At 45.5% G+C, this 15,303-nt stretch overlaps 2 protein-coding genes across 27 annotated transcripts in view; one reads left to right on the plus strand and one right to left on the minus strand.

Moving 5' to 3' along the window:
* Positions 1–5,436, minus strand: part of GPR107 (G protein-coupled receptor 107) — a 67,988-nt gene extending 62,552 nt beyond the window's left edge. The window contains exon 1 of one of the 2 annotated variants that reach the window (XM_019728850.3): positions 5,196–5,436. In XM_019728850.3, the coding sequence (XP_019584409.2) occupies positions 5,196–5,336 (141 nt within the window). In that variant the 5' untranslated portion in view covers positions 5,337–5,436. The remainder of the gene's footprint in view (positions 1–5,195) is intronic. The other variant, XM_019728849.3, reaches the window with a different exon arrangement.
* A 5,369-nt stretch (positions 5,437–10,805) lies between these two features.
* FNBP1 (formin binding protein 1) overlaps positions 10,806–15,303 on the plus strand; it is a 115,760-nt gene continuing 111,262 nt past the window's right edge. For 19 of the 25 annotated variants that reach the window (XM_019728832.3, XM_074331174.2, XM_074331178.2 and 16 more), the window contains exon 1: positions 11,473–11,741. In XM_019728832.3, coding sequence (XP_019584391.2) covers positions 11,718–11,741 — 24 coding nt within the window. In that variant the 5' untranslated portion in view covers positions 11,473–11,717. Of the gene's footprint in view, positions 11,189–11,458; positions 11,742–15,303 lie in introns of those variants that run through there. The other 6 variants (XM_088793438.1, XM_019728840.3, XM_074331179.2 and 3 more) reach the window with 3 other exon arrangements.

The raw sequence follows: 15,303 nt of genomic DNA on the forward strand, positions 1-15,303 counted from the left end.
AGCTTAAAACAACAGAAATGTATGCTCTCACAGTTCTGAGAAGGCCAAAATTGCGATGTTGGCAGGGCCGTTCTCCCTCTAAAGACTCTGGGGAAAAAATTCTTCCTTGCCTCTTCTGAGCTTCTGGTGGCTGCCGGCAATCCCTCCTGTTCTTGGTTTGCAGGTGCCATCACTCCCAAATCTGCTTCTGTCTTCACCTGGCCTCGTTCCCTCCATGTGTGTCTCCTCTTCTTATAAGGATACTGGTTATACTGGAATTAGGGCCCAGCCTGATCCAGTATGACCCAATCTTAATTACTTATATCTGCAAAGACGCCATTTCCAAACGAGGCTACATTCTGAGGTTCCCAAGGGCACTAGTCAAGCCCGTGCATACATCCATCTTCTTAATCATTTACACTAAGTGTTCTAGTGCGTAATTACCTAGCCCATATTTATGTTATCATTCTTCCACTAAAGAGATGACGGGAAAGAAAACCTATTGTGTAGTCCAGACAATACTTCTTGACCCCAATGTTTTTTCTATTAGTTAAAAATAGAATAAACCACACGTTTACTATTATGTATTGGGGAAGGAGAAAAAAGCAAAAATCAGTAACCGGCTATGGAAGGGAGACGGCAATAAAAGTGGGAAAAAGGTAAAACAATCATTGGAATTTTCCAGGGCTGTTTCATTAAGAAACCCCAGCAATCAAATATTTGATTATTTGATACTAATATTTGAAGAAAGCAAATTGGCATATATGCCACCGAACTGCAGTCACTAAGAAAAGGCCTGTTGTACGCTTACAGATACATATGCAGGAGAACGATGTTTAATAGATATACATACTTAAAAGATGCAACCCTGAAGTGTCTGTGCAAAAGATCATTTGAGGCGTATACTGAGGTTAGGAATCTTTCCAGTGCAAATGGCCAGGTACTGGTGATACAATAACCTGCACAGTGCTATCAACTCTCCCACTTTGGTGTAAGAAAGTAGGCAGGAAAAGGCAAAAAAATGGAAAAGACCCAGATCAATCTACGTTCCCACTGGAGGGGCCCACCCAAAACAGACACCTGCTGCCTTTTGGCCGCACCGATTATCCAAAGAGCAGATGTGCTCAAGCCCAACTCCACGGCCTCATTCCGTGGCTTAATATGAGGAAAAGAAGTGACTGAGCTATGCTGGGGGTCACTACACAGGAACTGCCCTTCCCGTCCTGCCAACATGCCAGTTAGACAATCACATCCCCCGACTTAATCCTCCCACTCCGAATGTGAGTGGGTGGGTGGGAACACGTAGACAATCTAAAGGTAAATAGGCATCTTGCTCTTGTTCCCTTCCCAACTATTGTCACATTAAGAGTAATATCTCGTCTTCTTCCTCTGGTCTACTAAGTGGTGGCAACAACATCCACCTTCACAACCTCTGCCAGCAACCCAGATGTCACGTCCTCCCTCACCCCCACATTTGTCCATCATTTACCCTCTAAATATTTGGGGGGCATGTACTCTCTTCTCCCTCCTCCCCCCATGGGCCTACTTTAGGCCCTAATCTTGCATCTAGACTATGTCTATACCCTGGCTGGTCCCTTGCTTCCAGTCCGGCTCCCTAGTCAAGCTCCCAGAGAAACCTACCTTGTTTCCCGAAAATAAGACCTACCCCGAAAATAAGCCTGTTAAGATTGTCAGCCAAACGGAAGCATTTAGTACGTTATGATGATGTTCCAGAAGAAGATGACATGACTGTATTTGAATAAATGTACATTGTTGTACGTGAAAAAATAAGACATTCCCTGAAAATGCGTCTTTGGGAGCAAAAATTAACCTAAGACCCGGTCTTATTTTCGGGGAAACATGGTATCTACCTAAAATGTAAATCTTATTCCATCACTCCCAGCCCAAAAAATTGCAGGGCTCCCCAATGCTGAAGACAGGGATTCAAATGCCTCCACACGTCACGAAGGCCTACCTCTACACATCTCCTCTACTCTGTGCTTCACTCTTTATACGTCAACACCCGGCACAATGGACTATTTCTTGCCACCACGCTCATGAGGCTGCCTTCCTTCTCTTATCCTCTCCTCTTACAAAGGGTTCAGGACTCACGTGCTCCCACAGCCCCTGGGTATGTTGGCACAATGTGTAGAAAGGGGAACCTTCATGAATTGCTGGTGGGAATGTAAAATGGTAGAGTCACTTTGAAAAGTTGTTTGGCACTTTCTTAAAAAGTTAAATATATAAAACAAACAAACCAAAACCCAGACTCACAGATACAGAGACTAGACTAATGGTTGCCAGAAGGGAAGGTGGAGATGGGTAAAGGGAATGAAGTATTAATACAAACTTCCAGTTATAAAATAAGTAAATCACGGGAATGTAATGTACAGCACGGGGAATATAATCAATAATAAATACCGTATTAACTTTGTGAGGTGACAGATGGAAACGAGACTTACTGTGGTGGCCATTTTGCAATGTATACAAATGTCAAATCACTATGTTATATATCTGAAACTAATATATTGTATGTCAAGTATACCTCAAGAAAAAAGTTAAATATAAATCCACCATATGACCCAGCAATTCTATTCCACTCCTAGGTATCACCCCCAAAAATGAAAACGTATCCCCACAAAGACTTGCCATGGGAATGTTTGTAGTAGCATTATTCACAATGGCCAAAAAGGGAAACCCAAATGTCCATCATCTGGAGAACGGCAAAGCAAGATGTGGTCTATCCATACAACGGAATAGTATTTGACCATTAAAAGGAATGAATTACTTACTAATAAATGGTACAAATGGATGAACCCCAAAGACATAAGTAAAAGAAGCCGGACACAAAAGACTGCATACTATGTGATTCCATTTATACGAAATGTCCAAAAAAGATAAATCTAGAGAGACAGAGAGTAGGTTAGTGATTGCCTGAGACCAGTGATGGGAATAGGAATTAACTGGAAACCAGCAAAAGGGATTTTATGGGGCCGATGGAAATGTTCCATGCCTGGATTGTGGTGATAGTTGCACAACTCAGTCAATTTACTAACAATCACTGATTTGTACATTTAAAATGGGTGAATTTTATGCTAAGTAAACTATACCTTAATAAAGTTATTTTTGAAAGGTAAGGAATCTAGAGAAAGATCAAAAGAATTTTGAGAAGACTGAGAAAACCAGAAGAATGATGTTGAAAATGTAACATGGCATAAGAAAAGTGAATAAAAAAAAAAGGAAAGGACTTGTTTCCCATTTAAAAAAAGAAAGAAAGAAAGAATTCAAAGAGAGAAGTGGTGTGTGGGAACGGGGCAGAACTGGCCAATGATTGATGGTTATTGAAGCTGGGTGACAGCTACGGCAGAGTTCATTATAGTAGTGTCTGCTTTGGTATATGTTTGAAATTCTCCTTGATAAAAGTTTTTTAAAAGATCGATGCATGTTTTCGGTACTCAGTGACCTCTACATGTTATTCTTGCCAGTCCGGGTCTATAAACTGATCAAATCTCCTACGTCTCTCTGTCTCAAGCAAAACAAACAATCTAATAACGCTGCTGTTCTTACAGGCTGCGTTCAGGTGATTTCCATTTCCTTGAGCAAGAAGTTAGAATTTAAGAAAAAAGAAACAATTAAAATATTGATTATGGAATAAACGCCACAGTACTTAAGAAACAAGTTACAAAGATGAAAAATATTAAATAATTCAGCACAATAGGAAGAAATCAATCACCAGAATTATACCATTCAGTTTGCTTCTACCACCGTGGTTAGTCTATTTTTTAATCTTTACCAATATTGCCAGTATTTAATGATGCCACGTGACATTTTAATTCTAGAAATGTACAAAGAGCATTAGATTGGGGGTCAAGAGACATGGTCCAGTGTGTCCTACTATTAGCTTTGTCTCTAATTTACAAACTATATGAACTCAATTATATTACTTAATCTAAGACTCAGGATCCTACACCATAAAATTAAAGAATTTTAAAGATCAGGTGTTTTGAACTTGCAGTCATAAGCCTGGGGGCTAGGGCCTATAGCTAAGATTTAGCAGGATTATAAAGCTCTAGAAATTCCAAGAAAGTTTTGTCTACATTTCTACCTGCACTTTTCTCAGGAGAGGTTCTATATCTTTCAGCAGATTCTCAAAAGGAGTCAGGACTCACCTAGCTCCCCGCGGCTGAGAACCATTTTAATCATGCTAGTTTTTATTTACAAACAACTGATACCCAAAACTATGGTGTATGGGTCTGACCAGGCTTTTAAATCCAGATTCTGTATTCTTTACACTCTACCTTCACACGAATATAATGCTTCATGGTATGCTAGAATAATGTGTTCTAATAAGAGAAACTTTCTACAATCCCACAACTTCTTAGAAAATTGCTGTTATGAACATAATGGACAAGGCTTTGGATCCTAACGACTTGTTTTTCTATTCTCCAGATATATTAACCTGCTGAACCGCCTGAAGGCACGTTTTAGCCTTAGATAACTTTTAGTTGGGAGTTATAACGCAAGATCCAAGGGATCATTCTAGGCCTATCATACATTTCTTCCCTAGACAGACAACGACAGCAGCGAGGGATTAAAAAAAAAAAAATAGGCCCTTTCATTAGAATCAGAGGTTTAATGTTGGCTTCAAATTCTCGGTCACGGATTTCAAGCGAGATTCGAAATTCCTCCTGGAGAGTCCCATTTTGATCAGTCTAGAGAGCGCCCTCAGCCGAACCGGGAAACTGAGGCTGAGGTTCCGCGTGTCTTCAAACCGCCCAGGCAGGCACGAGCGGATGGAAGAGCGGAGACCGCGGATAAGCACAGGCGGCGATAAAAGTTGGAGGTGAAGAGGGAGGAGGAGGAGGAGCAGGTTGCTATCGGTGAGGAACCTGGAGAAGCCAGCAGGGGCTGCAGCGCGGCCTCCCGCGTCATTCGGGGTTTCGCCGCAGGTCAGCCCCTTCCCCTCTGTCGGCCACAATCCTCCTGCCCCTTCCGGGCTGCGCAAGGACCCCCGCCATCCCCACAGGTCCCCACAGCCTCCTCTCACGGAGAGGCTGCGCCGGGGGACCAGGGAGGGGCGCCATCGCTCAGAGCCACCCCCCTCGGGTCAAAGTTGCCCCCGGCCCAGGGGGAGCGGCCTGGACCTCCGCCCCCCGGCCCAGCCCTGCCCAGCCCTGCCCAGCCCGGCCCAGCCCTGCCGGCTCTGGCCGGCCTACCTTGAGCGCCAGGTGGTGGACGCGGCCCAGGCCGGGCTCGGCCAGCAGCTGCAGCAGCCCCAGCAGTGGAAGCAGCCGGAGGCCCGCGACCAGCCGAGGACAGCTGGGGCCCGAGGGGCAGACGGGCGCCGGGGCAGCCATGTTCGTTCCAGCATCACCAGCTGCTTCCTCTACCGCCCACTTCCGGGGTTAAAGAGCGGCGGACGCCGGAAGGGCCTGGAAGGGGGGGCCTCCGCGCCTCGCGGGGCGGTGTCTGTGGCTCTTCTCCTGGAGCTTGCCGCCCGGGAAGTCGCTGAGGGGCCGAAGGTGACCCCCGAGGGGCCGTTCAGTTGACCTCCCTTGTGCGGACTTCCGGTTTAGCCAAAAGAGGTGGAACCCCCAGTGGTGACCCTGTGGCTGTTGTCGTGGAAACAGTGGTTGGGCCGGACCAGTCCGGGCCACACCTACACCCCGCGAGCTTTGAAAGCGACCTTGGGCCTGCGGGACCCCAACCGCAGGGGCACCCAGGGGCTCCGACGGGGGGATCTGTTACACTGGCCACAGCACCGTGTCTGGCCGTTGATTGGACTGATTTCACGAGCGGCGTTGCCTCGGTGGAAATACCAAGTTCCTGGCTTGTCATAGGTCCCTTGTTTTTGTGTAGGCGCTTAACACAAATTTCAAACGAAATGGTTGCAATAATACGATTTATCAAGCCCTGATTATGCACTTGGTTAGGTTTTCTTGTGCATTACTGCATTTAATCCGTGGAACAATCTAATGAGGTAGGAGGTGGGTATGATCATTATCCCCACTTTACAGGCAAGCAAACTGAGGCTCTGAGAAATTAAGTCATTTGTTCCAGGTTGAGCTGGGAATCACACGGCAACTTTTAACTCGTGTGTTCTATTGCCTCGTGCTCGTTCATACGACCGCTACAGTCAGAGTGTCAATATTTTCCTCTTAATTCTGTGTGGAAAATTTCCTTGCTTCTAATCTGTGGACTTTATGGGGAGATCTTTAATGGAAGGATTCAGTAGTTGGTTCCCTCCTCTCACCATTTTTTATCAAGGAGTCATAGAAGAATATGCTTATTGAGATTGCCAGTAGACTAGCCAGTTTTATTTAGTTTTTAGATTCTTTTTTTAGCTTGCCATACATGCTCTTTGTGTGAAATAATTTAAGCAAGAAAAAATTAAAAGCCAGGAATCCCAGGACTGGAACCACATCTGCTTTAGAATTGGATCTGTGCTTCTTGCACTATACCATGCATGGCTTTCTAATGCTTATCATTTTATTTTTTCAAAAAAATTGAAAGCCCAAAATCTGAGTAACTAATGTGTTACCAAATGAAATGCTAGAGAAATTTTCAGAAAGCAGTTTAAAAATTTACAATATACTATAATACTGCATCTTATATTAATTTTTGCTCCAAAAGACGCATTAGAGCTGATTGTCCAGCTAGGTCTTATTTTCAGGGAAATGGTACCAAGAACAGCTCATTAATTCTCACGTCAGCATGAAACTAGTTGTTAAAGGGAAAGGTGCTTTTTACATGCAGTTTCACTTTTAAAGGCGGTTTGCAATGCTTTGTATGGTTTTCTTTTAAAGTGAGGTACCATTTTTGAGAATCTCTCATTTTTAATTTGAATGTAATGGGCTTCTAAACACGGAATGATCAGGAATAGTCTTAATTTAATAATACAATAGTGATCAAGCATTTAAATAGTTTATAAAATAGAAGATCTCTGTCTTTTAGTTTCTGAAAAACAATTTTACAGAGGCTTAAAACTGGGTTCTTATTTCTTGCTTCTTTTCACTTGGGAATTATTATGTGACCTTCACAGGGTCACATACCAGTGGTATCTGTCCAGAGGAATATCTTACCTCAGGTATTTGAAAACTATATTGTGCCAGTCATTAGTTTGGAATTTAGAGACATGAGAAAGGGAACACTAATTACAAAGATTTAAAGTATTTTTTAGACAGTTGCTTTTCAAATTCTGTTCAATCTCCTAAGTTGGCAAGTATATTTAGGCACATGATTGTAGAGTTTCAAGGAAAGAGTATTTGCATACTCATGATACTGTAACTGGAAACAGACAGGTGCGTAACAGAACAAGTTATGCCTGCTTCTCCCTGGCAACATTTTCAAAGGGGCATTAGCCTGTAAGGTATTGACTGAAAAGGCCTGGAGGGGCCGAAGAAACTGATCTCCTAAACCTGGCTTTTAGCCTTACTCTCTTAGTCAAGTGCATTTGTATCTTCTATTTCCTCTAACTTTGCAGGATCCACTAAAGGTTGCCACCAGTAGCAGAATGTGTAATTTGAACCTAGTGTGATTAATATTTGGCATCAGTTTAGAAATTTCCAGAAATCTTTTATAGGCGATTAGTGGGTTAATACTCTCCAGTTGTAATAAGGTATAATGGCCATCTGTTTTTCTTACCAAAAGAGTTCATATATCAAATCAAAAGCCTCTATAAAGACAGTATAAGGAACTTAAGATCAAGTTGGGACCTGGCAATACATTCAGAAGTCAAATGTCACTTTCATTCTTTGACTAGAATGGTCATTTCTTGGGGCCCAGGGGAAGCCCATTGGTGTCTTTTTGCAGAGAGCGATCTTCATGGAAAAGCTAGGCCCTGACACACCATGAATCATGCAGATTGGAGAAAAACTTCACATTCACTTCTCCTATTCCTGGTGGCACAATGTGTAACTTACTCAGCCACATGACAGCTGGTTTTTCCTGATTTTATGCACATCTTTATAGACCTTCAGGGGAATTCCATTATCAGATGCAAAAATTAGTTGCAGTTTCAAGATTCTGTTCAGAGAGTTCCTACTTTTATCCCACTCCAATTTTTTCCACTTAACTGCTTTTTTGGGTCCTTAGTAAGTAGTTTGAATGCTGAACAAATGGGGGAATTTTAAGCTGAAACTGATGGGAGCTATTTTAAAGAAAAAAAATTCTGAGAATTTCATTAGGAATAGTACTTCACCAACAGACTACTTATCAATTATAGTTCAGGCCAGCTCTTTTGCTGCATCAGTAGTGCTTCAAGGATTGCTTTCCTTGATACAATAAGTAAAAATCCTCCAGAAAGCAAAAGAAAAGGGAACTAATACTTGTGTCTTATGTGCTAAGCATTTGACATGTTTTCTTTCTTTTCATCTTTGCAGTAACCTTTGGAATAAGTAGCATTATTTCATTTTATAGAGAGGGAAACTGGCTTACAGAAGGAAAAGAAATCAACCGAAGCTCTGCAGCTGTCTGTGGATAGCTATCCAAAGCTGGCTAACACCAAAGCCTGACCCCCACCCCCCCTGCTCCCTCATTTCAGCCTCATGACAATCTATGCAGTTCCTGTATAACAAATGAGGAAACTGAGGCTCAGAGAGTTTCAGTAACTTGCCAAAAGCCACACACCTAATAAGTAGTGGCACACTAGGATACCAATTTAACAATTATTAATACAAAAATCTACCTCCTTTAAAATAAAGATAGAGACATCTATACATCTAAGCCCCTGAATTAGATGTTTATTAATTGCAAGTACCATTAGAATTGCCAAAAAGCCCTAATAAAATTGTTTGCCTCCAGCTGGCCCAGTGGCTCAGGTGGTTAGAGCGCGGTGCTTTTTAACGCGGTGGGTCACCGGTTTGATTCCCACATGGGCCAGTGAGCTGCGCCCTCTACAGCTAAGATTGTGAACAACAGCTCTCCCTGGAGCTGGGCTGCTTGGAGGGGCCCGCAGGTAGCATGAGTAGCCGGCAGCCAGCAAGAGCCAGCCGACCTATGACTGGTGACAGACTGCCTCAGCCAGTGGAAAGCAAGGCTCATAATACCAGCATGGGCCAGGGAGCTGGGTCCTACACAACTAGACTGAGAAACAATGGCTTGAACCAGAGTGTGGTACGGAAGCAGAAGAAGGGGGGAAATTGTTTGCCTCTATATATACATCATCAACCTACACAGGCTCTCTATCTAGAGACCTTCTAGAGACCTTATTTCAATGCTAATAATGTCCATGTGATAAGATCATTCACTGCAAATTTATGTAGTCACCCACCAAGATCACAACCTTGTAAATCAGTGTTCTCTGGGTGTTACTGAAGTGAAACAGGTGTACATAACCCAGGCTGACCCCTAGGTAATTCCAGCATTTACACAGACTGTTTAGAATACTTCTTGTGAACACTGATTCCTAAGTAGGTCAGGTCATGGTAATTTGTTAATAGTGAGAATTCCTTATCTTAGAATCATTCCCTCTTACGATTAGGAAAAACTGAATGGATTTAGTTCTTTTTTAAAAAAAACGACTGTGCTATACTCTATCTTTTTTTCTCTGCTGGTTTATTTCTCTTTAATCCCAAATCCTGTTTGTTTCCATTGCTTCAAGATCAATTGTGTCTTCCTCCTTTATTTTTTTAAAGCTTCTGACACTTTTTTTGTATTTTTTTTCTTTTGATTCTGACACTTTCAAACCTTTTCCAGTTACCATCCAAACTTAATGAAGTTAAAGATACTTGCACTGTGGTATAATTAAGCCAGTTCCATGCAGTTCTGCTGCTGTGGCTTTTAATGGGTTCCTATAACTATTTCCGGCTTACTCATCATCTTAAAAGGTTTCATCTTAATGTGGTCTCTCTCTTTCTTCTGCTGTCCCCTCCTCTTTTTCCCCTCTTTAGATCAGCAGGTTGTTTTTCCTCCTGATTAGCATATTTTCACAAGTGGTCACTGTTTTTGAGAAGTCTCCTAGAACTCAGTAGAGATTAGATCATTGAATTTCAAAAAATATTTAAGCCGTGGCAGGAAGGGAAGTCGAGGTGATTACCAAGGCAGGGTCTTGTTAGATAACCTGCTTTTCACTTACCATTTCCAGAGAGCAAACTAAACTGTGCAGCATTGTTTGAATTGCTAACCCCTCCAACTCACCCTGGCTGTTAGATCTGCCTTGAGAGATAGGTGGCTGGCGGTTCTGATTGTTATAAATCTCACAGTCACTGGAGTAAAGAGTTCCCAGACCTGGTAACTGTGAGAGGAAAATATTTAAACATACACTAAAACGAGGGGGGGGGGACTGAAAAAAGACAGACCAAAACAGCTTTGACAGGTTAAATTTAATATAACTGTCCAACAAAGGAAGTAGAACTGGAGGTTTATCTGCAAGGGTTTTTCAGTACCACCCTTTCGTGGTGGAGAATGATACACTGATTGAAGCGGGGGGACGGGGGTTGTAGGCATTGGAGAAATGCATCATTGTGAAACATTTCTATAGGACCCATTTTAGGAGTCCACAGTTACTCAGAAAAGTCAGTAGAATTGACTGAGGAGAAAGGGCCTTGTGATTCAGAGGAAAGTTGGGACTCCAAAAATTCTCCATGTAGGAAATACTTGTGTAGACCTTTGGAATACAGAGGGAGTCAGCGTCTACTTAAAAATTAGCTCTCATTTTACCAATTATAGGCCAGGTAACAGGTGCCCCTCTCCTCGATGCTCATACGTGGTGAGATGGATGCGTCATTACCTCGGTTCGGCGGCGAGGGCTCTGAGCTTGTAGAGGGGTGGAGTCGTTGTCCCAGGCCACCCAGCTAGGACGTGCAGGAGGCTGGATTTGGAACCTAATACGTTATCTGTGGACCCAGTGCCTTTATTTTTACCCACAAGGCGGGAACGTGATTTCCCGTCTGAGCGTTTCTTGGCCGAACAGGTTGGAAATCACCGGTTTTGCAGGTCAGAAATCACTGGTTGTGCGCCCCTGGATGCCCTCCCCACCCACTCGAAGCTGCTGGGTCGCTCTCGGCCTCGACGTCCCTATCTGCACCAGGCCCCACTCCCACCGCGCAACGCTGCAGGACTCCGGGGCCTCCGCGGCTTCCGGGCGGTGCGGAAAGCGCATCCCCAGCGAACTGTGGTCGGCGTGCATGGCTGCCAGGGAAAAGTACTGTTCTCACGGCTAAAGCGGCGCCCGGCGCACAGGAGCAACCTCAGGCCGCGCAGAGCACCGGTAATAACAGGGCCCGGCTCTGTTCAAAGGCGAGTGGTTGTCCTAAGAACAGAGAGCGTAGTGGCTAATAAGTAATTTAAAAATCGGCCTGGGGAGCTCCACCCGCCTCCTTCCGCGTCCTTCCGGACCCCCAGGCGACGCGAGCCTGGAGGAGGGCGCCTGGCGGGAGGGTGGGCAGGGGGCGGGGCGGGGCGCGCGTGCGCGAGCTGTCAGGGCGGCCCCGCCCCCGGCGCGCGGCCCCGCCCCCGCCGCCCCGCCCTCCCCTCCCCCCTCGCTCTCCCGGTGTGGGGCGGGCGGGCGCTGCGGCTGCCGCGGCTGCTGCTTCCTCGGGCCATTTTGCTGAGGAGCGACCCGGAGGAGGAGCTGCCGAGGAGACCCAAGGCGAGGAGCGGGAGCCGGAGGAGGCGGAGGCCGTGCGGGCCCGGGCCTTCTTCGATCGCGGGGATCTCGAGGGGCGAAGGGATCGCCAGGGAGGGGGACCGGAGAGCCGCGCCTGTCGCGCGGCGCGCCCCTTCCCGCCCCCTGCACCATGAGCTGGGGCACCGAGCTCTGGGTGAGTGAGGGGCTGGGCCCGCCGGGCTGCGGGGGAAGGTGCCTGGCGCGCCTGGGCAGGGGGCGCAGCCGGGCTGCCCCGCTGGAGGCAATGGCGCGCGGGTCGGGGTCCCCGCGGCCTGACGGAGGCGCGGGTCCGGGTGCTCCTCGTGGGCCTTAGCCCGAGCAGGATGTACGAGCCAGATTCGCTCTTCCGAGGCGAGGGGAGCTGGTGTGGGTCCCCCCGGCGGCCTGAGCAGGGGGCGCGGGTCTGGGTGCCCCCGGCGGCCAGAGGCCAGCGTTGTGTGCTGAGAAGTCTTAATCCCGGGGGGGGGGGGGACGGATGCGCCGCGAACCGGCTTCGATGGGGGCGTGGAGGCCCTCTGATTTTGGAGGCTACGCTATTTATTAGGGCGCCCGTTGCCGAGTTCCTAGCGCTGCTTTCTCCGTGGAGGTGCGGGCCGATCGGGCGCTGCTCCCGGGGGCGGGGCGCCTCGGCGGGGCTGGGTCCCAGGTCTTGGATTTCGGGGTGCAGGGGCGAGAAGCAGTGTCTCCCCTCTCGAGGCGAAGACTTTTGACCTGTGGCGGTTTGGGGCGCTCTTGTAGTTCTCGAGGGGAAGCTCAGATCCTGATTTTGATGCGAGGACTGCGGCGTTTGGCCTGGAGGGAAAGTAGTCGGAGTTAGGGGGAGAGCTTGTGTTATCACCTTCAGGAAGAGGCATTGGCAGGGTAATAATTCTTTAACTGCTCAGAGGAAACAGTTGAAAATGGGGAAGGTCGGCGGCGAGAGGGCGCTCCAGCCGGATCCTTAACCTGCGGGTGCGGTGGGATAGCCGGTGGACTGGTGTCTGGAAGCCCTCTGTCGCCGGACCCACTGGGGATGCCGAGGCAGTGCACAGGCCGGCCCCGAGGAGAGGCTGTGGGCTGCAGAATGGAGCTGGTCTCCCTGCCTTCCTCTGGATTCCTGGGGAAATCACTGGGCAAGGGATGGGCAGTGCAGTGTCCAGAGGGAGGGGTGGATGAAATCTCAATTATTGCACTGAAATGTCCTCAAGATGAAACATTTGCCATGATGAACTCCAAAGTGCCTCTTTTCGGAATTCCATTTGTAAAGGGTGTGGAGGAGAAAGTGTGGGGTGGTGGTTGCTATCTGAGCTGAGGCCAAGAAATCTCACGGCAAAGTACAACAAGGTTTGAGCAGCTACAGAAACAGCACGTTCTCCCTTAATTATTATTATTGTTTGGCTTTAATTGTTTTTACATAACCATTTCTTGGGCTCAGAAGCAGCTACTGTTATTAGTATCAAGATCCTGAAGGCAATAGCCGCCTTACATAAATTCATTTTATAAACATCCTCTGTCTAAAGGAACCCAAGATTTTGGCTTATGTTTACAAATATTCAATTTAAAAATAAAATAACAGATGGTTTGAAATATTTGCACACACCTAATTAGGCAGAATCTACCATATTAAATGTTGTACTTCTTTCCCCTTCTGTTCCTGCTCCACTCCTGGTTCTTTTTACTTACCTGGGGTTAGGGGAACAAATCAGGTAATTTTTATCAAGAAAGTAGAAATTTTGGCACAATTTTTTTTTCACTTGTTCACACAAGAGAAAGGGGTTATGGGGGGAACTCCAATATATTTCTAAGTAAAATAGGCCGTAGTTAAAGGCACTGAACACACTGGTGGGCATTTCACAGTGATATCAGTGAATGTTCCAGAAGGTGGTCCGGAAGAGGGGAGGTGGCTATGAGAAGGGAAATGATAACCTAGGTCCAATTGCCTGCGTTATTCTGTGCACTTCTTTCTGGGGGTGGAGGGGTGGGAGGAAAAGCCAAGACAGGAGTTGTGAAAAATAAATGGGAACTGAAATATATATATGAATGGTACAAAGTTTTGGATTTGCTTCAAAAGATTTTGGGGTGGGTAGTTGATGAAATAAGCCCTCACAAGTGGGTCATTGTTGAAGCTGGGTGGTGGGTGCAGGAGGGCTCAGGACACTGCTTTCTACTGTATGCTTGAAATTTTCTACAATAAAAATAACTGGAAAAGATTTTCAAGGGAGAAGGTGTATAAACTGCTTGAAATATTTTTTCACTTGGTAAGTTTATGAGGAAGCTCGAGTCAGTTAGCAGTTGCATATGTACTAATATATGTCAGTGAAGCGTTTTTTTGTGTGTGTTTTTTTAAAGCATTTCACTGAGTATCAACCTTTGCCTGTTAGTGGCTTATAGTTTAATGGAGGGGAAGGAATGAACACATTATTTATTTAATAAAAGAAGTGCGAAGTCTGAATTTTATGGTGAAATACCAAGAAGTATGAGGGCAGCAAAATGTCTACTTTCAGTTGCCTTATTTTATTAGTATTTGAGTTTTGTTTTTTTTTTAATGGACTCATGAAGGGTTCTGAAAAATAAACTCCAGTTCTCCAGTGGTGAGAGACTCAGCCATGTGTGGTGCGTTGGGCAGTGTGGGGCAGCCCAGCACACGGCAATGATTGAGGGTTTTCCTTGAATGGTGGCTTTGGGACCATGCACATGTGTAATGAGATAATGATGGGGTGCTCCAGCCTAACTTGGCAGAATTGCACTTCTGGATGGAGAGAGATGGAGCTCTGGTTTGGTGGCCGTGAGTTATTGGTAACAGGTGGTTGCAGCCTTCCTGGACCTTCACAAATACCATCAGATGGACACACATTTTAGCACTTTAGTCAAAATCCATATAGGTTTTTAAACATTACGAGTTTCTAACGTGCACTGTACATTAAAGGCTTACTCTTAAGCCACATCCTGCTTTGCAGAGAGAGTAAAACCTTTCTCCTCGTCATCGTCTTCTTTTTCTTAAACACCTGCATGGGAGTAAACTTTCATATTCTAGGAAATTTTTAGAAATCATGCAAAATCAGGAAGTTATACAACTATAAAAATGGACTCAAAACGCATAATTTGTCATAACTTCATTGGATTAGTTTGTATTTAAATTGGCGCTTCCTATTTCGTATCAGAAGGTCATAACAAAAAAAAAAGGTCATAACAAACTGTAAATGGCTGTTTTAAAGTGATTAAGTTATAATAAAATTGTTTCAACTCTATAACATTGCCCTTTAATCCATTTTAAATGGTTTTTTTTTTTTTTTTTTTTTTAAAGATTTTATTGGGGAAGAGAACAGGACTTTATTGGGGAACAGTGTGTACTTCCAGGCCTTTTTTTCCCCCCAAGTCAAGTTGTTGTGCTTTCAATCTTAGTTGTAGAGGGTGCTGTTCAGCTTCAAGTTGTTGTCCTTTCAGTTTTAGTTGTGGAGGGCACAGCTCAGCTCCAGGTCCAGTTGCTGTTGCTAGTTGCAGAGGACGCAGCCCACCATCCCTTGTGGGACTCAAGGAATTGAACTGGCAACCTTGTGGTTGAGAGCCCACTGGCCCATGTGGGAATCGAACCGGCAGCCTCCAGAGTTAGGAGCATGGAGCTCCAACCGCCTGAGCAACCGGGCCGGCCCTCTAAAATTTTTATTGAACAGTTATTATGTGCAAGCCACTGATCTAAAGCTAAGTCACGTGACATACATTGAAGGAGATCTACTTAT

The sequence above is a fragment of the Rhinolophus sinicus genome, chromosome 16 (genome assembly GCF_057876585.1).
Source record: "Rhinolophus sinicus isolate RSI-liver-muscle chromosome 16, RSI-T2T, whole genome shotgun sequence".
Taxonomy (NCBI): Eukaryota; Metazoa; Chordata; class Mammalia; order Chiroptera; family Rhinolophidae; genus Rhinolophus; species Rhinolophus sinicus.